This window comes from Opisthocomus hoazin, chromosome 26, assembly GCF_030867145.1.
Source record: "Opisthocomus hoazin isolate bOpiHoa1 chromosome 26, bOpiHoa1.hap1, whole genome shotgun sequence".
In the NCBI taxonomy this organism is placed as follows: Eukaryota; Metazoa; Chordata; class Aves; order Opisthocomiformes; family Opisthocomidae; genus Opisthocomus; species Opisthocomus hoazin.
Window position 1 is genome coordinate 3,584,660 of NC_134439.1, and position 27,615 is coordinate 3,612,274.

The window sequence follows — 27,615 nt, forward strand, 5'->3', positions numbered from 1 at the left end:
AGCCCCTGCAGTAAGGCAAAACCAGAAGTTTTTAACCTTAAACTGCATCGTGCCTGTTATAAAATTGAAATGAGGACACTTTTTATTTTAAAGCAGTCTTCTACAGCATGCTATCTGTTTCTTGGAATTCTCCTGAATAATCTGAAACCACGGCTTTTTTTTGTCATAAACTTATGTAATAGTAGAGATAATTGGAATAGTCTTCTGTTAAATTCTGCAGGGTATATGACTGCTGGATTTTTTGTTTGCTTTTAAATGGCAAAATCTGTAGCTTTTATGCAGTAAAACTGCAGGGATCATAAGCCACACTGATGTAAAATGCAATAATGGACTTCATATGTAGATCTCTGTGTAAGGCCTTGTCAGTACCAGCAAAGCCAATGAATTGTTTGGAATTGTTTACTTGCATCTTCCGCTCGTTGTTTTTAGACAACAATGAATTTCATTTGAGTGCCATAAAATAAATTAATATGTCCTCACCCTATGAAATGAGTCTCTTTTCCCCTTTTCTGCTAAAGGAAGATGTGGAACTAAAACTTCTGTAGAGAAAAAAGCCCTGCTTTCCATGTGCACAGACAGCCTGCTTAAAAAAAAAAAAAAAAAAAAAACGACCCTGAAGAAATCCTTCCCACACACTTCACTAACCAGAAGCAAAACTTCTGCTTGTTGAGATTGCTATCTCATCAAACATGCTTCCTGGGACAAGGTTCCACTTAGTTCTTTCATTGCTCAGCGTACCAGCACCTCTTTTCTTGCTCTGGCCTCCAAACCACTCAAGGAACTCTCTCTGAGCAGGATCATGTCCCCGAATTCTGTCAACTAGCGCTGAGAGGGAACTGAAATTATTCTACAAGGACAGGATTTGGGGAAGGCTTGGGAAATGTGACTCGTTTCCCTAAGCTGGGGGCAAGCCAGGAATTTAAATGAACAAGGCCTGGCAGGGAACCAAGTGCACAGGATTTTGCTGATATATCGTCTGCCTTTTAAGACTGAAGAAACAAAGCTGGCATAAGCTATTATCTTCCCACGTACAGGACTGGCATTTTACACAATCTACACTGGGTTAAGGTGTGCGTATATATCATATACCTACTTATATCCTTTCTGGAGGTTAATTCTCTAGCTGTTATCTGATGGTGTTTTTTTAATTTGTATTTTTAACTGCTTACTTACAAGGAGTAAGTTGAAAATTAAACAACTCGCTTAGGAACTTCAGAAGCCATAGTGTATCTAAGTGCTTAACAAACACTGTAGAATGCATCTTTAAAAAATAAAAAAAAACCCCAAACTAACTTGTGTTGTGATTATCTTCCATCTCGCAACATAAATAAAGATAGGGTGCATATTGTGCAAATGCACTTATCTAAACTTGTAGTGACATAACATCACTGATAATCTTAATTCAGAATGGAACTAGAAACAGTACAGCAAGAGTAGTGCTTGGGGAGAAAACAGAAAAAAAGCACGCTGACAGAAGTGAGGGTGAAATCAAAGAATGATCAACAGGACTGTTCTCTAACTGGGGGTCACCTTCTCAATGCTAAAATTTGTCCTGCTGATATCTCTTCTCCTCTGCCCACCTGAATTCTTCTGACACTTCGCACATTTAATCTCATTTCATGTTTTTTGTCATTCAAAAATTTCTCTTATTTATTAGTCTTATACATGCAGTTTATGATCCCTGCAAAATTTGATGTCTGCCTGATGCTACTAACTGCTGTAAATTGGGTCATTAAATATTCCAGCACTTAATACCAAAGATCTTGTTTTAATCCAAACCAAGCACTAGAAAATTACGGTTTCGGTGATCTGCTCACTACATACCGGTAGCCTTATCAAAGACGCTAATAGCTACCATTAATTCACTGAGAATGCTTGTGCTACAGAAAAATACTACTGTGGTGAGCAAGCTATGAGTTGAATGTTTCCTTTGAGTAAATTTAAACACTTCATTCTGTTCAACTCCATTAGTATAGAGGAATGAGTAGAGAGGTAAATCTGGCAGAAGCATCTCAACAGAATGTTTTATATCTTGTGCAGGTCTCTCTCTCACCTGACTTTGTTTTAGCGTTGAGACGTTTTGTTAGACATTCCTGATGAACAAACTGCAGGATTCCCGCACAGCCGCGTGGCTCTAGCAGTGGATTTGTAAGAGAACCTCCAGCAAACTGACAGATATGGCACTGATCTTCCTTCTCTGAGTCACCTGCCAGAAGACTATTAAGACAGAACAGAAGAAATCAAACACTGCTCTTGGCAAAGTCTACAGCTAAATAATGGACAGTATCTTTGCACTGATGTTCCAGGATTTGGAGAGATTTTACTAAGGACCTTTATCACATGGTAGTGACCTGAAAGTATAATATCCAACAGTTCGTTAGAGCCAATGTGTACCTTAAAGCTGATAAATGTTCAAAAGGAGAACCTTATAGTCCTAAATCCGCTTTTATGTTTTTGAGTAATCCAAACGATGCGTTGCTGAGAATTGTACAGCCACTGTGCTTGCAGAAGAGTGAGTGTGTCTGAATACTGCCTATCAAGCATGAGAGGAGGCATCTGCTGAATACTCCCCCCTCTCAGCTGTGTTGGCATTGCATGAGTTTTGAAAATTTGTCCCAAATGGCTTGCTTGTTAGAAACCTTTCTAGATTTGTGGTGATGCAGGGGAAGTTCATTTCTTGGTGAAGAGTAATATTTTAACCAAACAGGAAAAAAATGTTGTGTTATAAAATATTTTAATGGTTTTGTATTTATGACTGATGGATAAAAACATGCAAAGTACTTACTGATTATGATCTAGTGCTTTTTGCGTGAAATCTGATGAGCAGATTGGGTTCCTGTTTAACAAACGGAATACTAAACAACAAAAAAGTTGAGCCTTGGGTTGGACTCAAGGTTAACTAATAGTGTAAAAATATGGAAATGGAAAAGCAATTTATGACTTTATCATTTCACACATTCAAACCTTAACCACGTGGGGTTACATCTCCATCCATAACTTTGCCTACTAATACCTCTAGGTGGTACATATATACTACCTCAGAAAACCACGCTCTTCAAGTTAATGTCACCAGTGGAATGTTGGTTTTGTTTATTTTTCCCCCCTCCCCCCCCCCCCCCCCCTTCTCGCTATGATTTGGCTTGCCTAAATGTTTTGTGTTGAGAAAGAAGGAAAAGGCTTTTGTCTGAAAGCTGGAATAACAGGAGACCTGTTTATCTGTAGAGCTTTCAGCGTCTTTCTAGTCTGCCCTTTGGTTATCTTTTCTCCCATTTTCTGGCATGTGTCCCCCTAAATTTCTCGGACAGAACGGGTACCATTACTAACTCCAATTAAGTCATCAGAAGACTGAGGAAACTCAAGAGAAGGGGGGCTTCTGGTTGGCATAGCAGGAAAGATGAATATTTACAACCTTTCAGTGTGAAATAGGCAAAACCTCTAGATGTTCCTTCCATCTAAATTGTTACTTCAACGCAGTGTGGCATCCCCAGTTTTGAGTTTCCTTAACTTTTGAAGAGAGAATTTTTATTCTGAGACTTCTACCTAGCCGTCTGCCATGTCCCCTGGGATAGCTGACAAACTCTGAAATACCGACAGTTGGTTTATTTGCAGTGAAACGGGGAACAGAAATGCTTTTCCTGATAGCATCTCTGAATCTAATTGTTTAAGCAGTTCCCTGAGACAGGGCGAGCAGCTTGTTGATTACAATGAGCAGCAGGGAAACCTATTGCTCCTTCGTTCTGCCTTTATTTGAAAGAAAGTCAAAGAAATTACCGTATTTAGATCACAGATTGAAAATAGGACGAGCAAACAATTAAAAATAACTTTGACGAGCAAAGCTTCGTCTCCTAACTTGAACTGCTGATTATGGCTAGAATACATAAAGAAGCTGAGCTTGAAGGACTTGGGACTGGTTAAATGGGATCTATCCCAAAGAAAGGCTGTATAAAGGAGTGAAAGGGCAAGTTCTATGACTATGCTATTAGCCATCTATACCAGTGCCCAAAGAGCACACTTGTGGGTTGTGGTGGACTCTGTCATGCTAAGGAATCTATTTTTTGCCTCCAACACTGTAGCAATAAAACCCACAAATCTCCCTCCCATCTCTGCCCAAGAAAGCTTGGTTAAAGCTGCAGTGGTGCTTATTAATGTTCAGGAATAAAGCAACTGAGTGTGTGACTTGTAGAAGAGGTATCATGATGCAAACACCATCTGCTTTTTGAAGTGGTTTTCAGTGTCTCTAGCAGACCCAGCTCAAAGTCACACGTGAATGATAAAGATGGAGATATAGATGGAAGAACTATTAACTTATTTTTGTATGTTTCCAACTCCATAGAAAACTTCAAAGAGGAAAAATGTAGCCCTTCCTTTACAAAACAAGCCAAATATCAAACCAACCTATGACAAAAATAGCACTCTGAAATCTACGCTCGTTGTCACTTAGCTATAGTGCAGTTTCTTGCAATTCATGAGCTAGCTATCATGTTCATGTATAATTCTAGGGTTTGCATATACATTGATTATATTCCTCACCTTTCATGTTAAGTTTCTGTTCATCTGCCTGTGGTCTCTTCACTGCCTTTGTGCTAGCTGAATAGGAGATCATTGTGTCACTTATTGTATTACTTTGGTTTTCTAAATAAGGCACCACCAGGGAAGTCAATGGCAACTGATCATGCAAAACACAAGGAACATGAAGATCAGGAGTGAATCTTGGCTGGAAGAATAAAGAGATGAAGACCTAGGTGAACTGCAGTTTTACTTGACGTAGGAGGCACCACTGGGAGATGAAATGTGCCAACCATCATTGATGCTGTCCAGCAAGCTGCTGTCTTCATGTATATTGTGAACAGGCAGTGAAGAATCAGAACTTTCTGAAGTAGAAGAAGAGTCCCTGTAGCGTATAAAGGACAAGGGTGTATGCATATTGAATGTTAAACTATCATCCAAATCCAGTGTTTGTGGAGAATATGTTGCTGAGCTCCAGTCTGCTGAGGACTCGGGTCTGCATGCAGACTGAGCGGAGGATCCTGGGCTGTTAGGTGCAGAGTCCAGCAGCGGTCTGGGAACAGTCGACAGAACTGGCCTAACAAAGCTGCCATGGCACTTCTGCTTGCTTTCGCAAGAATGCCATTCTTTGCAATAAATATGGGCTCTAGCCCTGTTTCTGTAATTAAGGTTATTAAACATCTTTTGAATACATGAATTACTTGCCCTATCTTCAAATTCAGAATGATCTGTGTCTTCTGAACAATTCCCATCTGGAGGGTATAATTTGTCACTGTCCTTTGCTTCTCTCCGCTGTAGTTCTACAGTGGTGACCATCATTCTGTGCTCTCTCAAAGGCCAATGGGAAGATTTACCTCGTCTTGATGACGCATTTTTGTCATTTCCACTTTCTTCCAAGCTATGTCACTCACCTTGTGCTGAACATATTTCAATAAATTTATTCCTGTGTCCCAGAATACTGGGGAATTGGCTAATGCTCAGGGAAAGCCTTTTCTTTAACTGACTGCCGTCTTCTGTATCTCCATTTCTTTAAAAGAACAGAACAAAAGCTTTACCCTCTGGACCTAAAAGGGGCTCTTCTGTGGTGCAGCAGGGATGAACCATTCAATTCGTTTGCTATGGAGGACCCGATAGTTCCCTGGAAGATCAATGTGGATGACTGAGTTAGAGATGGCTGAGCTTGTGCCTGTGCTGGAATAATTCCTGTTTTAGATTTTGTCTCAAGGCCTCTGTGATCTAGACTGAAGCTAGAGGACTGTGTTATACTCCTCCTCCTTTGAAATCGCTTCCTGTTTTCAACTGCAGTTTCACTTGATTTTCTTGCACCATCTTGTTGAACTCCAGGATCTGCATTCAACAGTAAAAAACCAAAAACTCTCAAAATACTGTTTTACTTTTGTATTGAGTGTTTAGCACAAATTTGGAGTGGCTTAAGAATATTATCCTGGTATTGATATTGTAGCACGGTCAGTTATTGGTAATTCTATTTCTAGTACATTTCTTGTTAACAATATGAATTTATTCATGAACTTCTCTAGAATGCAGACAGAAAATCAATACTGCTTGTCTGGTAGGACGTGTGTAGGAACATATGCAGAACGCTAATAGATACTACTAAATGACAGAGTGGCACCTAGAAGGCCAGTTAGTATTTACCTCTTTCCTGGAATGCGTTCGGACCCACCTGGGCCTTGCTTTGTTGAACACGTAGTTTCAGAAAAAAACACCTCTATGTGAGCAATGGGAACTGCATTGCCAGCTTGTCCGGGGGTTTTTGTTGTGTAAAGTAAGAGATGGGATTTTCAATTTTCAGAATTTTATCTCACTTGCTTATTACACAGCAATGTAAACTTTCAGTAAGCACTTTGATCTGCCCCAGTTTGAATGTGAAGCTGAGCTGATTTTTTTAGCGTGTACTTTGGGGGAGGTCTGCTGCTTGTTCTAATCCTCAAGGGCACCCTGCAACAGAACTCACTGTGTGTTACCATTTATACCCAAACCGATATGTTATGGTAACAGAAAAAACACCAACTTTTAGGGATTCTCTTTATTATCTTACAAAAAATGTCGCATAAAACATTAGGAAATGTGATAAATTTCATGAGATGACTGCAAGTCATATCTTCTTGTTTAGCATAAATATAGAAGTTGGCTGGGTAAAACCAGGCTGCTCATGCTGCATGATAGCTTACTGCCCTCTCAGCAAGGGAGAGGCAGCCTCCCTTCTTGTGTCTTCTTGGGGAACTGCCTCACGCAGCACAATCTTTAAACCACAGGAAAGAATATAACTTACAGGTAGGGAAAATAATCTCTCTGACAGACTGATTTAGTTGTGGGTTACATCTCTCCGATCAAACCCACGCTACTGCTCGGGTCGACTACGCTGCTGTTCTTGCTAGTGTGGAATTACAGCCTACAGGATCCTCCCAGCCGTGCGTTATCACTTGGCTGTTAAGTGCGCGTTTGCCTTTTATCCCAAGGAGATATTTGAACTACTGTTCTGCTTGGGCTGTCCGCTCATTCATACAGCATATTTTTAAATTGCTTGGGGCTGCTTTATCATGTTTTTTCTTGTTGCATGGGTGCACTTGAATGTATTTGTTTCCAACTTCCAATTGTAAAGCAGTTTTAAAAACGTGTCCTCTATCTGCGATTGCCATCCCATATTTTACTGTGGGTATGTCCTGCTCTCTGCTGTGTCAAGTAAACTGCTTTTACTGTGAGAAACTGTGCAGAAACTTAGGAGCAACTAAGAATTCATGAAGACATGGTGCAGAAGGCAACATTTCCCATTAAATTTAGTTTTTCTTGTACTTCTTTTGGTCTACTATACACTGAAATGTGGGCTAGATAACAAATATTTTACCTCTAACTCCAAGGCATCATAAAAAAAAAAAGAGTAAACTGGAGCCATAGCAGTCTCATTGCTCTTGAGAAGTTGGAGTATTTATTTCTCTTCTTCAAAACAAGATGTTTACTCTCTAGATAGCAATTTGAGAGTTCCTGAAGTCGATGAAAGCAGTAATTCCAAGGTGGTGACACCAAAAAAAAAAAAAAATATGGCTGTGTTATTTCTCGCAGTTGCCTCATTGCCTGTGGCTGCAGCAGAAAGAGAGCCCTCCTGGCCCCAAACAAGTTTCAGACAGAAAATATAACTAGTACTCAGGACCCTCGAAGGGAAGATAAGATGGCTGGGTTCAGTTTTGTGCTGTGCTAAAACTTCTCCTATATAAATCACTTACTGTGCCTTAGCTTTTCACTCAAATGTAAACAAACATACCCACGGGTGCCATAAAGATGAACTCGTTGAAATGGTGGAGGACAGTCAGACACAGATTGAGGGGCAGGTAAGTATGTAAAATCATCAGGCAAGCGTGCCTGCATGCACGTTAAGGATGTCAGAGAGAAATAAAAGGTGAAGATAAAATATACTAGGAATATGACGGGCAAGTAGGTGAATATTATCCTCAGTCTAAAACAGTATGAAAAGAACAGACGGGAAGGCCGCAGGGACAGGCCTTGAAGATAAACTTTCCTTCAAACTACTCGTTTCTGAAAAATTAAAGGGAAGTTGGAGTTTGTTCCCTACAGACAAACAGCAAGATACATGCATAAAAATATGAGTTGATAGTAATATTTAATTTTGTTTTATTTCTCTGCTGCTCTCTATGTATTAATTTTTCTCCCCTGTCTGGAAGGACAACTGGTCCTACTCTGCAAATGGCTGGCTGACTAAGTAACGGCAGCGCGTTACTCGGGAGGCTCCCTGCTGGTGTGAGCGAAGTTTTGAAAGGAAATAAGATTTTGTCCTTACATAGTTACAAGATCAGGGCACTAGTTAATTTTAACTATACTTTTTCCCCAAATACCTGAGGCCTATTTTCTGTTCTAAAGTAAGTCAAAGACATGAAATAATGCTGATGTAAGTGGGATTACGTCAGACCTACATGAATGCACACTTAAATGGGTTTAACCTTAATTTAAAAATACTTATTTTTGCTGAATGGTGTTGGGTTGGAGTTAGTGGAATGCAATGTGTAGTAAATCAGAATTAGGAAAGGATCTATTCCATTTCCTCTCTAAAATTTAAAAAAGCCAACACATTGAGTCTTGAATATTCAGTGGCATCCTTGATTGTGTGGAGAGCCTCAGTTTAATTAGACGTGTCAAGAACAACATCAAAATAGTTTTGTGTTTATGCTATTTCTACAGCGATAGAAACCTGCAAAGATGGTCATTCCTGCAAAACTGTTTCTCTGTCTGTCTGGGCCTGGTTTCTGTCTCCAGAGACGTAGCCGTGTTCCCACAGTCTCCCTCAAGAAGACAGAAACCGTCCATCTGCTATGATATTTAGTGAATAATCTTTGTTCTATAAATATTTGAAGATTTGTGCTTAAAAATGGAATATCACTTTAAAAAGCAACTTGCTGGCATACATGCTGACTGACTTCACTGAAAGAATAAACTGATTAGCTAATCCTGGCAAACTTCATATTGTTTCCTGAGAATCTACTCATACACATTGTTAAGTTGGAATTTGTTTAACGGCTGCTATGTAAATCATGGAGGATTTAGTTGTTGGTTTGATAAAATTAACTATGAAAAGTAACTCTTTTATTTTTTCTTTTAATTTTAAACACAAATAGCTTGTTTTAGATTACCCTTCTTATCTCAATCAGCTGCAAGTTGCATGGAATATGGATCCTGTTCTCAATAAAAGCCTAGTGAACATGACTGCAAATCTTTGCCTGCACCCTGCAGGAACAGCATGATGGGGAGATGTGCTTTATCTCTGGCCTTTGATCCTGTGCTTCACGATTAACTGAAGGGCATGTCTGCATAGTCTGCAATTCCTTACTCCTGAAGTAATTGTGGGGGTCCTGAACAATGCCACTAAGCTGTTTCACTTAATTCACTACGACAAAGTTTACAGTTACAAGTGTAATTCCAATGTAAACTTTCCTTTGTGTGGCAGTTTAAAAATTACCTAAAAATGCAAGCATGAACTCTGTTTTGAAAGTTTTTTGTTATTAAACTGTTTGTTTATATGAAGAAAATAAAGCAAAGTAATGTGAGTATAATTAAATTACAAAGCATTTATCCAGCTCGCTATTTCTAATAATGGGACAAATGACTCGATTTCATGTACCCAGTACTCACTTGAGGTGACTTCATTTGGGTCAAGTACACTTTTCTTGACTTCTTTTAAGCTAATGTTGTGTTTCAACTTCTGTTTGACTGCTATATTTTCTATAATAGGAAATTTAAGGCCTGGTCTGTTCCCAGAAGATTTGACGACAGACCCACGTTTGCTTCCAGAAGTCTCATTTGTGGAGATCTAGAAAAGAAAAAGAGGTGAGTGAACATCATCAACTCTGAGGAAAAAACATTTGCAATAGAAGTAAAGCAGTATAAGAACAAATCTTCTAAATAGCAGGAAGAAAACACATGGGCCATCCATAAACAGAAAAACACTTTCTCCTGCTCTTCTCTCATCTCTTCCCAAAGTTGTTTAACGTGTACTAAAATCAAATTTTTTTCCACATAACATACTATGTTCTTCTATTTTTTTGTTTGGGATTCTTCATTATACAAATCAAGGCCTTCTGTTAAAAATCTTTACTCTATTTTGCAGATGACTTGCCAGAGTGATATCACTGTTACAAGAATAAAACTGAAAGCTGTGATTCTGTAATGTAAGTACCAACATGACATAAACAGATATAGGAGTGAATGTTTCCAGTTCGGTTTATTAGATCTGTTAACTTGCAAGTCTAATTTGGACTTGTGACCTTCTGCATGTTAATATCATCAGGGGAACTACAATGAGAGCCATTCAAACCAAGTCATGGTGGTTCAATTATGAAACACTTCATATGTTCCTGTTCCACAAAACAATTCTGCCTTCTGTATTCCAGAGGACAGGCATGACCTTTGTCGTTATGATGTTAGCATTTTTCATTTAGATGTATCTGTTTGTCAATAACACTCAGAAATTAATTCTGATCTTCAAAAATTCCTTGTAAAGAGATAAAACAGTAACTTTTTGTTACTGGATGTTCAAATATCAATACCAATATTGAGTTCTCAAGACTGAAAATAGTAATTTTCAAATGAACACATCCCAACAATGCTTATGCAGCTTAGGGTTAAGAATAGAACAAGCTCCTGGAGATAATACAGCTTCATTCTGGGAGCAGCTACACTTGAAGCATGAAGTCTAGACTAATGTGCAAAGAAAAGTGGAATAGGTAATGTACTGCTCTTTCAACATTTAGATTTAAAAAGCTATGTTAATCAAAAGCAAAAAAAAAAAAAGGAAAATAATGTAATAAACTTTCATGTGCATCCAACTTCTACCAATCAGACCAACATGTTTACATAATTTGGCTCAATATCTTTGGACACACAGAAAAAGCTTAAAGAAGCAGCACGTTACATGTTGAGACAAGGGCTTATTGGTGGAGTCATATAAATACTTACCAGATTATGTCTGATTACATTTACCTGCTTCGTGAGCATAACACTGCTCTGGATTTTTCTAAAAAGCCATAATTGACAGTAAAATCCTTTTTTCAGAGGTTTGTGTAAGATTAGTAACCTAACATTCCCCAATATAAGCATGTTAATCTTACTTATATTAATCAAATGCTATAGGGAACTCCTAAAGCCTTTTTTTTTCTTGCAGATTCAGAAAGTTCATGTGTAGCACTGGTAAAAATTAGATGTGCATTCATTTCCTGAATGATCATGGGATTAAAAAGAAATAAATTTCCTACTACATATATCTGCATAGGGGGAGAGGAATGTAAAAATGGCTCAAATACAGACTAAGAAGATAGTCTTAATTTTAATAGCAGTAAAGGGTTTCTTTCCCACCTTTCAGAGATCTTTGGTACAGTGAGTTGGAATAGAATGTGCAAGAGGAGGATTTGGGTTTTGTTTATGTGTACATAGAAAGATCGAGCTGAAGAGCTGTAGCATGTACCAACATATCCATTACTCACAATCTGGCAAACTCTGTATCAATGTAATCTTCCTTTTGCATGGTATAAGGAAAAGATGGCTGAACTCTCATTAGAAAGAAAGAAGGAAAACTGCTGTGGAGGAAGATAAATGCCTAACGATCTAGCTAAAAAGCTAGTGTATTAGCTGAGATTAGTAACCAGAGAGCAGCACGGTCCTGTTGGGCCACTGTCAGCGTGGTGATAAATATGAAAGCATCTCAGAATGATAATCAATATTGTTGTTAATTTTTCCTGAAGTACCGTCTCCTAAGATCTCTCTGATCTGATTCTGCCAAGTACTTTCCTGATTATAATTGTTTTCTGTAGTAACTTCTGTATTTTAATGAAGATTATTTCATTAAGCTGTGTCACAATTGTACTTTCAACATGGTGCATTGTTTGTTAGTAGTACAGCAACATTTCAGTCAGAAGCAGAAAATATTTTGTCCTCCAGATTAGTAAACTGTTCCCGGTATGTTTTTAAAAAAATATTGCTATGACACATCTTGCAAACCTCATACTAGAAGTTTAGAGGAAAAAGTACCGCAGCGAAAAGGATTAGCATGCCATTATTGTGACGAAATCAGAACCTAGGAGATTAATTTTATATGATTTTTTAATTTCATAGAATTTCCATCTTACTGTGTCATTGATAGTTGGTAAAGAAGGCCAGTTTTCTTAAGAATATTCAGATAAATTTCTATTTTTCGCTTCATTCTTGGAATATTATTTCATTTTTTTTCTAAGAAGGAAAGGATATTATTACTATTTGCTTGCAGGTAGGACAGCAGTGGTGGAGATAACCATCCAATCTTATACCCCACAGATCATCTATAGAGGCCAAAGCACTAAGGCAGAAAGTGAAAGCAGCTTGTTGAAAGGTAACGCTCCGTAGCAGCAGTAGAACCTAAATACAACATAACCTTTCCCAAGTAAATAGTATTGCTGCCACTGAACTCACAAAGTCATTGCTTTCCAACTTTATTTTTCGATTATTTGTGCTGTGTAGTGTTGGTTTGGTTGGAGAATATTTTGTTTGTTTTATGTGCAGTTTTTGTGGTCTAAATATCATAATTTGGAAAGACAGTCATATCTTCTTTAACTACTCTGAAGGGTGGTGTGTTTGCCACAATGTTAACAACTTGTTCAATGATTAACTGCTGATCATAAGAACTGTGCACATTTTCTTCACATTTTATTTTTGTAACTTAAGCTTTCACCCACAGATCTTGCTCTCTGGCAAGTAAAACAGCTAAGAACAGATAGCTTCTCTTTATGCAGGTTCTCCACAAACTGGAAAGCTAACCATAGGGATTAACTCTGGGTTTAAATGTGTTGTTGGTACCAAAGCAGGTCTTTACAACACCCTACTGTAGCTTCACTTTTCTATTTAAACATCTCAGAAAAGTCTGGTTCTTCACTGTTGCTCGCTGCTGCGGGGCCAGAGGTCTCCTTCAAAGCGTTTGATGCTGTTTCAAAGCTTTGGACAATAGGGTTATAAGTTTGAACGGTCAGTGATGTGCCGTGTAATTTATTGTAGCATATGGTACAAATGAGGATGGAAAGTCCCTAAAAGCTACTTGTGCTCAGTTGCTAGCTTGGGGTATAAGCTTTAGCCAATAAAGACAAATAATTATGTTCTGTATTCTCAGATTAGAAAATAAGAACCACATTATTCAGCTTTAAAATTATTTAGATTCTTTTCTCAGGGGCATTGTAATTGCTTTCTTTTTATCCAGATATTTTTAATGTTTGTTTAAGCTGAGACCATAAAGTGTGCATAATCTTCTAATCTCACAGTCCATTTTAACATACTTAGTTCCACTGTTTTAATTCCACTTGGCTTTCAATTCTGGATAAAAATTATAAACACCATATTTCAGAATGTAGAAGCGAGACACCAATCTTTGTGTTAGGGGGAGATTTATTTTTGTTTCAATTCCCTGTTGGCAGCAAATAGAGCAGAACAAGAACTAGAGGGAGCTGTTGTTCACAAATAATTCACAAATGAACTCCATTATCATTATAAATTAGAAAACTACTCTTTTCACGGCGGGGAGGGGGGGAGTACTGTCTAATATATGTAGCAATAGCGTGGAGGAGAAGACAGATAATTAAGGCAGAAATACGGACTGCCTGGTCTAATGGAAGCACATACATAACCTTCATTAGGGAGAAAGAGCGGGAAGCAAAGGTGAGGGCAAGTGAATGACTGAATTAATCTGTCCTGTGGTTTAGAGGTATAAATGGATACATTTTCATTCAGTTAGCAATGCACTAAACACTCTCACTTTTGAAACAGCAGAGCAAACACATAGACAAATACTATACTTGGAAATTAAAAATACTGAAGCTTTGTTTGGTAAAGGAATGATAAACCTGCAGACAGCTCCATTCATTGTGAGGCTACTTCTAGCTCAATAACTAGAAGAAAGCTTATTTAATAAACTGAAATGTTTCTTCTAGAAATTGGTATCAAACAATCTCAATCCTCACCAAATAGTTTCAGAGTCAGATAAAGAGAAATATCTGGAGGGTAAACTTTGTTTCATGAAAAGCTGCATGATGTAAAAGAATTATCATGTTGTATAATACATGAAATACGTACAAGCCAAATATATTTGTTGGCAAAAAATTCCTTTGGCATACTGAAGTAAAACATCCACATATTCCAGGGGTTATCTGGTAAGGCCCTTGTGAAACTCGCCAGTCGTCATCTCACTCTGGACCACTGTCTGTCATTCGCTTCTAATCATAAAACAACTGTGAATTTGCTCAGTTCACCACCCTTTCCTGTGAAATACTGAGCAAACGTAACGTATGTTGATACAGTCTTTCAGGGGAAAAAAAAGGCTGGAACTAGCAGATACCGAACCAAGGGAAGTTTGCTTGTGTGTTTCTCTAGAGCCAAGTTCCGTTACACTGGAATGCCTCCTTACCAAAACCAGCATATGCAAACCTTTCTTTACTTTTCACTTGAGAATCTATCTTCAGGAATGCAAAATAGGCTTCATAGAGATTAGCGGTCTTGTTCCGAACTTTATATTTTATTAAAAATTGTAAAATTACAATCTTTGAATATTCCTGCTTCTGTTGATTTTCAGTACTTGCACACAGGAGCAGAACTGCTATATCCCTCCCTTGTCTGCAGTGTGCACAGGGCTGAAAGAGTATTTCCAGTCAAGCATTTGAGTAGATGATTGGTATTCAGCAAAGAATTTCCTTGATGTGCTGTTCTGTGCTAGACAGATGGCCTTCGTCTGTCCTGCACCTGAATGAATTCCAGCAACACCACTTCACCTGGGAACCACCCAAACCAATTGAAACACCACGAAGGGACTGACCAGGGGCAAGAAAAACCTTCTAGGTAAATAGTTCTCAGATCCACTTTTGTCACTGATTGATTGCCACTGGAAGACAAAAAAATACCCACCCTAAGAAAGTGTGCCTTATCAAGTGTGACTTACAGGAGTCGTTCAGAGGACACAGGGTGCATCTGCAGTAGCATTTTGTTCAGATTTGGGCCTTGTACTTTTGAAACAACTCCATAGGCTCGACGTACTGTGGAGCAGTCTGGGAGAGTACGCACTAAAACACCTTTCATGTGAAACTTAACTGGAAGACAGGCTGCAGCTGGTCATTGGCACTCATTCATGTGACCAGCTAGGCAAGAGGCAGAAGTAAAACCTCTTAAAATGCATATAATGTGGATGTCATGTCCTTCACTCCAACTGTTACTCTGTAACTCTGCTTCCACCCGGCTGCATTACTGCCTGGTGAAGATGTAATCCAGAGTTACCCAGAGACCAGTCTAAGATGGTACGATGAACTTCCAGGAAAGTAGGGCCAGTCACAAACCCTTTTCCAACCTTTTTACCAACACCTGAATGCTCTTTTTTGACTTGGTCTTCTCTACTGCAAATCTGTATCATTTATTGGTTTGGGGCAGGAAAATAAAAAAGAGGGTGGGAAAATCAGAACACTGTAGTATGTAATTCTTTTGCTGGAAATATGATGGGAAAAGTCCATGAGTCAGAAGTCATAGCTGTGTATTATTTTGTTCAGCTAATACACTGATGATGGCAGCGTAACAACCGAAATAGAAATGACATTGGTAATTGAGCAGTGTATTCAAATTACTGTCAGAAATATGCATTAAAACCCGAATACAACTATTGCAAAAGCAATGTCACTGAAAAGAGAAAGTGGATGGGAGAGGCATGCACACCCAGCCAAAACATTCACCCATTGTGTGTTTTAATGTTTGCCAAGTTCAAGTAAGATTTCTTTGCTTCATAGAATAGGGAAGCCTGGATCCAGCCAAGGCCAGGTAATGTCCTCTGCATTTGCCAGTAGTATGCACGTTAAGGAATGACTGACCTAAATGTAATGACCTGATTTGAGAACAGACTCAACCACATAAGAGAGTGTTTACTTCATAGACTTAATTTCACATTGCAGAAGACACAGGTTTTGCACATCTGAAACACGGCGACTCATGCCCTCCAGCCCTCTCTGGGAACTATGTCCACGCTCTCTCCCATAACACAGGATGGAAGCAACATCCCATCATTTTACTAAATAGTTTAGTACTCAGACTCCTTACTCTGTACGTAGAAGAACTGGGTTTGTGTGTCCTTTATATGAACGGTCTAGCCACTAGGCTGTTGTTTCTAGAGGGAGGTTCTTAGTTTTTGTACTTACAGTGTTCACTTTGCATGGAGTGCAAACAAATACTGTTAAGGACGAAGTTAAAACAGTTGTAAACTGGCTGTTGGGGACTAGCAAAGTAGTGCAGGGATCTCAGTTTCAGCAGATTGGAACCAAGGTTTCCTCCCCCTTTTTCTGCCTCAGTGAAATTTCCTCACTGAAACTCCATTACCCAGACACGTAGGCTAGGGGAATGGGTAATGTCTGTAGCTCTTGAGAGGGTTTAGGCACAAGTGAGAAATCTGCCCTGAGTGCTGAAGGTACAGCTGGGCAAGGCGAGTATTGTTTAGCTCTCCTGGGAACTTTACTGGGAGATTTAGCCCTTCTTGGCTTTTATTCTCTGGATTGCCAGCTGGCAAATCAATAAATAAAATGGTAATTTCCCAAAGAACTACTTGTGTTAATACACTTTGACCATTTTTCTGATGTCTAAAGTCTATCACACAACTTTCAAGGGTACTTTGGATTAAGATGAGTTCAATGGAACTACCAAATAATGTTTTGGAAAACAGATTAACCTTTGCTGTGAGCCATGTCTGTTCTGAGAAATATCATACTCTGATGAGAGATGCAGCACTAAGTTTTCATGGTTAATGCATTTTAACTCTGAGAATCTCCTTATGGCAATGACAGCAAATGGAAGACAGACTATGAGCAGCAATAAGCACGGATATCCTGATCTCAGCAGATTAAAAGATATTTGGGAAGGATGATGATTGCAGCAGCAGACTCTGCGTTCTTACGATGTTCTTAGGAAAGCGGGTGTCTGGTGAGACAGATGATCGGACACGGTGTACTCTAGTAGCTGATCCTCCTACAGCTGGATAAACCAAGAGGAAGTTCTGGCTGAGGGGGAAGCAATTCACTTTGCAACTCATCTTGTTTGCAGCTACCTAACTTTGAGATCGGGTTAATTTTTACTCATTGGGCTCATACATGTAATGCCTAGTACCGATATAAGATTTTCCTAGATTTTCTATACGAGGAGACCAGAGGATTTCCCTGGTTTATTCTGAATCTCTAAGAAATCTATTTTTCTGTAATTTCTAGTCTGTGAAACATAGTAAACTGGTGGCTGGGAAGGCTTGCATAAAACCCGCATCAAGGAAAAATGTATGTGTTGTGGCAGCCCCCTCCACCCTGACTTGTTTTCAGTTAAACTCAAAACCAAGCAAAAAGCTTGCTTTTCCCTTGCAGAAAGACAAGTATTAACATAGCTCAATATGCTATATAATAATTGTCTCTGCCACTTGTAAAACTCCAGAAAAGTTTCTGGCGTGTGCTGTTCTGTGAAACAACTTTGGGCATGTTTTTTTGTAATCTAATTTTATAAAGGAATCAATCCTTATGTGATCATAGCGGGTGGTTTTTTTATGTCAGTTCACCCGTGCCCAGCTTTTGTGTTATGGATGAACAATTTTATAGGGTAGAACACTCAAAATAATTAAGTTTCTGTTAGTGTTGTGACAGCTGGTGGCTATGGATTATTGAAGCTTTGTTAATACCTCACAAATAGTAGAATGTTTCAGATATCAGTGTCTTACGCTAAGAACAAGTTCAAGCAAAAACATAACCAAGCTTCTTTTGATGATGAGTAAGACCTCATCCCATAGTGCAGATACTGTGAACTGCAGTTCTGCTCCACAAGATGGTGAACAAATGTAGAGAAAGATAATATAGGCAGCTCTGCATCACTATTGCATTACTGTGATCCCTTGGACTTACTGATGCTAATCCAGCCGTTATGCAAGTACTTTTCTAACATGTAACGTACGATGGCTTCTTGCCTTATTCAGCAATAAGGGGTTTAGGCAGCTTTACATTTTCCTCATTCTGCTGTGGAAGCACAGCACAGCTTTGTCATGAACACAAATCTGACCCGTGCTCGAGAAACTGAAAGCTGCAGGGGGTGCAGGTACAGCTGAAAAATATATTTGTTGCCTCAGTTAACTTTCCTCAAATCAGTTCTCCTGGCTTTTTAATTTTTTTCTTTCGGATTTTTAAGTTAGGTGCTCTAAAATGGAACTTTTTGCATTGCCAGTTCTGTATGACCCTAGTTTAATTACCTGTTTGATGACCAGTGTGTTTGATGGCCACGGTGTGTCATAACTGTGTGTAGCAAAGACAGAACTTTGGGTTTCCCCACTCTGTTTTTCCCTTGTGTGGTGTTTTTGTTTCTTTTTAGCTTGCTCTCTGTTCTGCTTCTGTCATCTCAGATATGCCTAAGGAACAAAACATATTATTTGGCTGGATTAAGAGAGATTTTTATGTGTTGTGCACCTGGATGATACGATCTCATGTCTGAGCATTCATAATCCATACTTTTTATGAGGTACATCACATGATAAAAGAGTCAATCCACTGAATTACTAAGCTTACCACTGATGGGAATAATTATCTGACCTGGTAATGCAACAATCTTGGTAAATATAAATAACAAACACTGCCATGGTTTATTGGAGCTTAGTATTGTATTTAAGGATGTCCACTGCTAACCCCAGAGTTAAAAAACTAGAAAATGAGGGAGCTAATGCTTTTCATAGTGTTTTCTGTTCTCCTCACCTTACTTGTGAGGAAAACTCATCTTAGACAGTAAAGATTGCTTTTATTTGTTTTCCAATTATTCTCATGCCAAAACATTGCAGAAATGCTGCCATCAGCGCAAGTGGTCTTGCTGTGCAACTTCATGGTGCTCTTGAAGATCAGTCTGACTGCACAGCTATTTGGGGTTTGGTTTGGTTTTCCTATTTTAATGCTGTCAGTTTGATAAAGTGGAATGACCAGAGCCATTAGATTCACCCACTTCAGCATTCTCCCAAGAGATAAAGGAATCTCTGGCTGATATCAACGTCACGCAGCAGCCTCCATGCTCCACAAATACTTGGCATGGTGGGATGAAGGGGGATAAGGGAGCAGTGGCAGAGCATGTACCAGCAAGGCAAAAAGCTTGCTGCCAGCGTGGCCTCTGAAGCTGAGCTATCACGTGCCCAAATCTGAAGCGCTGTCCTGCCAGCTGTAATAGGTGTGAGGACAGCTGCTGCTTCTGGCCTGTTAAACCTCCCCCAAGAGCCACCTGGCCAGCCCAGATAACACGTGACTGGAAATTTGGTGCCAGACAAAATCACTGTTTGATACCAAGCACTCTGAGAATTTGCACAGTATACAAACGTATACTTTCTGTATTACTGTGGCTCTGAAACCAGAGTTAAGCTTTAGTGTGCAATTGCAAGAAAAACTATTGTAGAAGTTAAAAAACACTTCTTCTGCTAAAAATCAGGACTGCTCAACTTAGAAAGCAAGCAAATTCTCATAGTTTGGGTCTTATGGACATATATTTGTTTGATGCATAGTTTGCCTAGCCTCTGGATCTTGGCTGGGACTCACAGCGCTACCCCCAAAAGAAGTGAATAAAAGAAACTCTACATTTTTCTCACTGGGTCTTTATTTGAATATATGCTACAAAGTTTGCCTTTGTAGCATTTAGTTAGTAGTCTAGCTTGGTCAGAACATGTTTTTTTTCTGAAGTTTGTGGAAATGCTTAAATTTGATCCAAAGTCTTCCAAATATGCTAATTCCTGCAATCTTTATTTACTTAAAAAACTCTGCCAGAAACTGTGCTATTGGACCCAGACTGCAAGTCCCTTACAGTTCAGTAGTCATTGGCAGAGAGTGAACAACTACAATGAAGTTGGTGGTAATAGCTCTGTATACCTTCTCAAAAATACAAGCCACAGATTCACAGTCTTGCCCATAAATATTATAGTTTGCACCTGCTTGAGTGAGTAGACTTGCCTGCCAAAGAAACTATTGTAATTTACGTACTGGAGACAGCCTGTATAGCGTGCTATTCCTAACAAAGGGCCCTACGCTGCTCAATTTTCCCTCCTCCCCTTTAGGCTTTTAAATTATTGACAATAAGATAGCAGCTGCAAACAGATACATTTATTTCAGTATAGCAATATCACATTCTAGCATTCTTTCTGGATGTTTCCTTTACTGCTTTAGTTTTCTCCTTTTAGTTAGTTTAAAAATCTATTAAAATGTAACAAGTCAGTGGATGGACTGTACAAATGGCTCTGTAGGGTTCTAAATTTACTTTCAGTGACTCTGTATCAAACTGGCCCAATCTGCAAATCAACAGATGATTTAACTGCCATCTTTACAAATTTCATCTTAGCTCTGAAATTCATAATGTGATCTCTCTGTCTCTTACATAATTATGAGTAATAAAGACTAGCATTCAGAATTTAGCTGAGAATTATTCTGATGATGCATGGAGCAGGAGAGGCTGCAGATGCTCTCTTGAATAGCTATCGCTGCTTAGTAAGCAATTAGGAATAGTCACAGTCTTTTGCTGTATTTAAACAGCAAGTGGGTTACTGGGCCCTAATCCTTATGAAGGCTTGTAAGTGTTACTGAATTGTAAATAATACTTAAAGGCTAGGAGCAGGAATCCTTGTTGTGATAGTGCAGTAAGCAGATATGACTTCAAGGATCCATTTGAAATACGTATATTAAAGTACTGAAATATTATTAGCCCTGCAGAAAATAAATGCAGTTCTGTACAGAACAAAGATGCTGATAGAAAGGTCACTGTGTGACTTTCTGTTGCTTTTTTCAAATGCTACAATATAGGATAATGAAATAAAAGTTACGTAATTTAGAAAAGAACTACTCTCAGACTTAATATAACCAAATGGAAATAACTTTTAACATACGCTGCAGTGGTTTTCTCTACTGCTTTCTGGTCTACCTGAGATTCTGAATCCATCTTGTGTGGCATTGCCCTCAGATACAGAGCATTGCTGATAAAATTCTGTCTTTCCTGTGCTTCATATCTCACATGAGCTGATCAAAGCCTGCACACAAAAAAAGCCTATTTGTTTTCTTAGAACTGATTTCATTCTAAGGGAAGACTGTCCTGCTGTTGGTGGCAAATTAAAGTTTTGTCTTACTAATTCTAAACTTTGTAATTGCAAAATTGCCCACTACCTTAAATGAGCTTGGTCTATTCATTAGCAGGAAAATGGCAGCAAGGTCTAACAGAGTACTGGTTTCATAGACAGGAAACTAGGAGTCTGATCACAGGAAACTTCACTAGCGTAAGATATTGTCAAAATCAAAAATACACTATGGCCAGAATTAGTGTTCTTTGCTAAGCAAGGTCTAGACCCTGATGATGCATCAAGTCTTTACTAAAATAATAAATTGAAACACTCCAAGATTAGTGTGCTGGCAGATGTCTTAGCCTCACCACAGTAGCACAGGGAGCAAGCTGGGAGTACAGAACCATGCAGACCGCTTGAGGATGGACTGAGTTTCCTCTCTGTAACCTTGCTTAGACTACAGTGTTACAGCTTTATGGGACAATCGTCTTTTTCATCTCTACTAATTTTTACTCCATTTCTCCTTAGAATGATAAACATGTCCTGGTATTCATCATTCCAGACTGGATATAAAGATGGTTTTAATAAAATACATTGTTATGCCAACACAATGATTTTTATAGTTTGGTTTAATTCTAGTCAGTCATAAAAGAAGTACGTGTTCTGTGCCAGCTAGTATGGAAGGCTAAATCTTGTCTTAACTTGTCTGAGAATGACATTACAAGGTAAGTACAATAACTGGATGACTCAATATATGCAGAACAAATCCATGTTCCTGACTATAGGGAAGGGTGCAGAAGAGGAGAGAGGGTACCTACCAGACATTTTCCCTATGATTGTTTGAACCATGCAGACAGAGTTGGCAGCTTTGTGGTTTCACATCATGATTTCATCTGTACTAACCACAAGATCGGTTAATATGCCTGATTTACTTCGGGGATTTTAAAGTTGCTTATACCATAACACTATCTTTCTAACTAAAAATCTGGTCACCTTAGTGCACTTCTACCTTGCTCTCTGTTTGGAGCTCCATGTTAAAGACAGAGTGTGCTTAGGAGCCCTCTGCACACCTGAAGATTTATACCTTCTTACCTTCTGAACATATCCAGACGCTTAATCACTTGTGCTCATTGAAATTGGAAACAAAGGAAGAGGTAATGTGAGAGAAAGGTAGAGCAGCATGATCCAAGGAGCAGTATGCAAATTTCTGGAGAGAATATTCTGACTGGCCCATAAAAATAGATGTGTTCCACACACCAGAGGAGATAATGTGAGCTATATTCACAGAGAAACTCGGGAGATAAATCAGAAGTGCTAAGAGCAAAACTCATAGACTACTGAGCACAATGCAGTCTTTAAGAAAGTACCATGACAACATTTTTCTGAAAAAAACAAAGATATCTAAGGAGATATCAAATTCAAAGTTTCTTAGATACAAAATATATATTCTGATAATGTATTTCAAAAATTTATATCACAAATGATCACAGGAATCAAGAGACCTGATCACAAACTGTTAGTTAACAACCACCTTGAACTACTTCTCTTCCTGCCTAAACTATTTAGCACCTGTAAAAGGAAAGAGAGAAATGAACCGTGCTATAGCCTGTGCAAACAAAAGAGATGAACAGTCAGCTTGGATATTCTGATATTCAAAAATATTGTATAGCTTTTCCACTAACTCAACATATTATCAGAGAGACACTGTTATACAAAATAAAGGTATTTCTTTTCAGAGGGCAAAATACATTTAAAAAAAAAAAGGTTGACATTGGATCATTAATTGCATACCTGCAACTTCTGCTCTGTGAAAGACATGATGTATTCCTATTCTTGTCTCTTTGTTTGTAACACAGGCAATCTGTAGAAGTATCACAAAGACTACAAGCTATGCAAGTTTTGCCCTCAAAAGTTGTCATAAAAATCTCATAACGCATTTTCATCCTTTTGCACTTCTCGAGCAATAAACTGCAATGTCATCTCTGTAAAAGGCCAACATAACATTGAAAATACGTCAGCTAAGCGGTAGCAGACAAACAAAATACCTCTATGGCATAAATTGATTGCTTGTTGGCAATCTCAGGAAATGAAAACGAGGATTAAGAGAGATGTAAAGAATGACCTTATGCTTTACTTTTTATAATATATTGGGAAGATAGTGTGGACAAAATTCCACCAATTCTGATCATGCCCTACATCTTTAGTAACAGAATAAAGATTTGGTGTTTTCTGCAGAATTAATATTTATGTATTAAAATTAATGATGACTTTTTAGAGGTAGAAAGAGAAAGGAAGGACTTGTTTCCATAAAACGAAAATCACACTGGCCATTTAGTATACGCCATTTGGTAGCTATGATGCAAATATATAACCTGTTTCTGCAGTTCATCAGCTTCCATGTCCGAATGAAAAATGCAGAGTTGAATTCAGTATAGCTTCTGGTGTCTGTCGGTATTAAAACAGGTTCTCTGAAGGTAGGCCTCACTCGCAAGCAATAAGCTAAGGGAAGAGGTGAAGAAGGCAAAGGGAGGAGAAAATAGGCAGTTAGGGGCTGCATGGTTATTTAAGAAGAAAAAAGGGCAAGAGACTCTGAAGCCAGGGCTACGATTCTGTCCTTAAGACACTCTGTTTATGTAAGCATTTTCAGTGACTTAATATTTTAAGAACTGTGACACGCCAACGCTTGAGAATATTTTCCATATCAGATAGCCTAAGTCAACCTGCTAAAGTTATTCCCCAAGGGCCAAATTCAGTCTTGTTGCATCACTGAATGTCTGCTGAAGCTAGTCCGTGTGCTGGTATTAGTGAAAGAGGAATACAGCTTGGAAAACATCCACGTTTTCCATTTTTTCTCTTTTTGAAGCTGATGCTGAAGACTATCTGGAATTCCAGAACTGTCCATGTTTAGGCCACATCCTGCAAAACGCAATAAAGCGTAACTTAATTCTAGTCTTGTTCACAAATTAAAATCAAGTGTTTTGTGAGATTAAGGTCTGTATTTAGGATTTAATAATCTATAAACATAAAAAATATGTACAAATCTCTATCTGAATATCATAATTATGGAGACAAGACCGTGCTTGTAGTACTGCATGTAAATGTATTTCCATCAGTAAGAAATGAGAGCGAGGTCTGTGCATTGCCTGGGGACCTAAATAACACTTTGTGTTCATATTTTGTCCTTATTTATTCATTGTATTATCTCCTACAAGCGCAAAGCCTGCAACCCTGTTTGCGTATCAGTGTTGTACATGCTGGTATCAACGAAACTGCTCATAGATCATCAGAAAATAGAACAGACAAAAACTCAGATCATATGGGTCATTTTCTCTCCCTCAAATGATTATGAGCTACTAGAGAAAGAGTTTCTACTACGCCTACTGCATGTCAAACTGAATGAAAATGCAGTACTGAAAGAAATCAAAATCCTCTCTATAATACCTTGCTGCCTCAAAAAGAGGAGGGGAGGGGGCGGGGGAAAGCTTAGGATGGTCCTTGGATATCCAAAAATGAATATCAAGAAGGTTCTCTTTTGCTTCTGCAATAAATTGGTGAGATGAGCAAGAGAACATTGTATCTGGTTTTCATCCCTTTTCTTAAAGAAGGATGTGGAAATGCTAAGCAGAGTTCAAAAAGAGGGGCGACAAAAAATGATTCAGGTCCCGGAAAACAAGCATTAATGATGTAAGGTTTAAGGAGCTTAACTTAGCTTAACTGAAAAGCAGGCGAAGAGATGACTTGATCACTGTGTGTATCTACAAACACCTTTAACAAGCACCTGATAGTGAATGGCTTTGCAACAATACCGACAAAAGCAGAACAAGATTTACTGCCTGCAAAGTTGGCAAGCAAGTTTTAAAACCACCACAATCACACAGTTACCTAGTGATGAGGATAACAGAGCAGTGGAACAGTTTACCAAGTGATGAACGCACCATCACCTGAAATATTCACAGCTCGTTATATACTTAAAAGGTACTGTTTCACACAGCTTCTGGGATAAACCTCGCAGTCTGTGAATGTAAGGAGATCTGTTAGGCTGGCTGGTTTTCCTAGTCCTTTCCGATCTTGCATCATGTGAAATGCGTGTGTTTTCCTGTTCATCCCTTTAATGTATGGGTGTCACAGGGACAAGGAAATTGCCGGCAGCTGCAATCAATAGGCTTGTAACACTCGCAGCTTGGTATCAACACAATTCCAACTTCATGTTTCGGCGTATCATCTGTTCAGCCGTGGAATCGAGCAAGATTGACCCTGGCCCTAACCCTTCAGTACACGATTGGCTAAACTTAGTTGCAGCACTATTTGCCGCCTTTTTAACTGTCAGAGACTGGCTAAAAAGGAAGGGGGAGGCCCAGGGTGGGCTGGTACAGCGTAAGAAATGGCAAACCAGCTCATCTTTTCTGATGTCTGGCTTATCTTCCCACTGCATATGATTAAGGTCAAACTGATTACCCGCTTATTTTTCTTCAGGCAGATTATTGCAGGGAAGCTTTATTTCTCCTTGGGAGCAGGGGCACTGTTTGCAAGCTGGGAGCATCGGGGTGCTCTCGCTGATGGATATTGCTTCTGTTGCCAGCTCTCCTGTTTTCTAATTCGTGCCTGTGACACAAATTTTCTGAAGGACCAAACGCTGAAGCCTGATGATATCCATAGCTGGCCAAGGCCAACAGTATGAATTTCAACAAGGCCAAGTGCCGAGTCCTGCACTTCGGTCACAACAACCCCATGCAACACTAGCGGCTTGGGGAGGAGTGACTGGAAAGCTGCCCAGCAGAAAAGGACCTGGGGATGCTGGTCGACAGCCAGCTGACCATGAGCCAGCAGTGTGCCCAGGTGGCCAAGAAGGCTAGTGCCATCCTGGCTTGGATCAGCAATGGTGTGGCCAGCAGGAGTAGGGAGGGGATCGTGCCCCTGTACTTGGCCCTGGTGAGGCCGCACCTCGAGTGCTGTGTTCAGTTTTGGGCCCCTCCCTACCAGAAGGACATGGAGGGGCTGCAGCGTGTCCAGAGAAGGGCAGCAAGGCTGGGGAGGGGTCTGGAGAACAAGTCCCATGAGGAGCAGCTGAGGGAGCTGGGGCTGTTCAGTCTGGAGGAGGCTGAGGGGAGACCTTCTCGCTCTCTACAACTGCCTGACAGGAGGGTGTGGTGAGGGGGGTGTTGGTCTCTGCTCCCAGGTAACCAGCGACAGGACGAGAAGCAATGGCCTCAAGTTGTGTCAGGGGAGATTAAGACTGGATATTGGGAAAAATTTCTCCAGAGAAAGAGTGGTCAGGTGTTGGACCAGGCTGCCCAGGGAGATGGTGGAGTCCCCGTCCCTGGAGGGGTTCAAAAAATGTGTAGATGTGGCATTTTGGGACATGGTTTAGCAGGCATGGTGGTATTGGGTGGATGGTTGGACTCGATGGTCTCAGAGGTCTTTTCCAACCTACGGTTCTATGATTCATAGCTTAAACAGAGTAAAATCCGTTGTCTTGTGGCGTGGGCACAGGGGAACCAACAAACTTTTGTTCACCTCAGCTTCACGCAGCTGGGAGCAGAGCAGGAACCACGCTAACCACCACCCGCCCCACTGCCCGGGTCCTGCCGAGGCTCCTCCGCATTCACCGCCCTGTTCGATCACCGCCAGCTGCTACGGCGGCCCGAGCTGGGGCAGGCCCGGGGGGACCGCGCCGTGCCCGGGGCAGCCGGCGTGGGGCCGGGCGAGGGGCGAAGCGGCCCCGGGGCGGGGAAGGCCGGGTAACACCTGGAGCCGGCACGGAGGAAGGCGGCCGCGGGAGGAGTGACCCGGACGAGCTGCGGAGGCCATTTCCCGGCGGGGAAACGCGCCCGGGGGTGGGTGGATGAGTGAGGGAAGGAGCGAGTGCTGCGGGCGTCACCGCCCCCCCCCCCGCGGAGCGCTGGCGGGGCGGGCCCGGTGCTGAGGGAGCGGCGGGGCCGCGGGGCTGGCAGCGGGGCGGGCCCGGTGCTGAGGGAGCGGCGGGGTCGGGGGTCGCTCACCTCAGGTCCCCGGCCGCGGGATGGCGTCTGCCCATTGCCGCGGTACCCGGGTCCGCGGCCGATCCCCTCCCCCAGCGGCCGCCGGGCGGGGCGGACGGCGTCGCCGTGAGGGGACGGCGGCGGCGAGGCCCCCTTCAGCGTCCCGTCGCGCCGGGTCTCGGCAGCGGGGAGGCCGCGGTGTGTCCCTCCCCTCAGGCCTCGGGGGAAGGCCCCTTCGGAGGGCCTAGCACCGCCAGGCCCCGCGGCGATGGCCGTGCCTCTCCCCGGAGGCTGACAAAGGGCGCCTGGCTCTGCCTGGGGATGTTTCAGCCTCTTTGCCCGGCCCTGGTGAGCCCCTGGGGAGCTGGGGGGAGCCGGGGCCTGAGCTCCCGCCGGCCCCCTGTTAGGGGCTGGGGCCGGCTGCGGCCCGAGGGTGTCTGCAGCGGTTCCTGGGGCTGTGAGGGAGGGAAAAACCAGTCCTTGGGGTGGGAGCTGCTTTGGGGCGAGACCTGGGTCTTGTCGTGCCAT

General features: G+C 40.7%; 1 protein-coding gene across 1 annotated transcript; it reads right to left on the reverse strand.

The window, feature by feature from the left end:
- Positions 1-4,923: 4,923 nt before the first annotated feature.
- On the reverse strand, positions 4,924-27,615 carry LOC142364250 (uncharacterized). Its single transcript, XM_075443555.1, has 3 exons — positions 27,109-27,615; positions 9,667-9,844; positions 4,924-5,853 (listed from the first exon to the last, which is right to left on the reverse strand). The coding sequence occupies exons 1-3, from the start codon at positions 27,613-27,615 to the stop codon at positions 5,558-5,560; spliced, it is 981 nt and encodes a 326-aa protein (XP_075299670.1). The 3' UTR covers positions 4,924-5,557.

Excerpts from the sequence above, each read along its gene's own strand:
- LOC142364250 (XM_075443555.1), bottom strand. The coding sequence starts at position 27,615 with ATGGCACGACAAGACCCAGGTCTCGCCCCAAAGCAGCTCCCACCCCAA. Across the intron at positions 9,845-27,108 it reads CCCGCGGCCGGGGACCTGAG|ATCTCCACAAATGAGACTTC; the intron begins GTGAGCGACCCC and ends TTTCTTTTCTAG. Across the intron at positions 5,854-9,666 it reads CCCAAATGAAGTCACCTCAA|ATCCTGGAGTTCAACAAGAT; the intron begins GTGAGTACTGGG and ends TGTTGAATGCAG.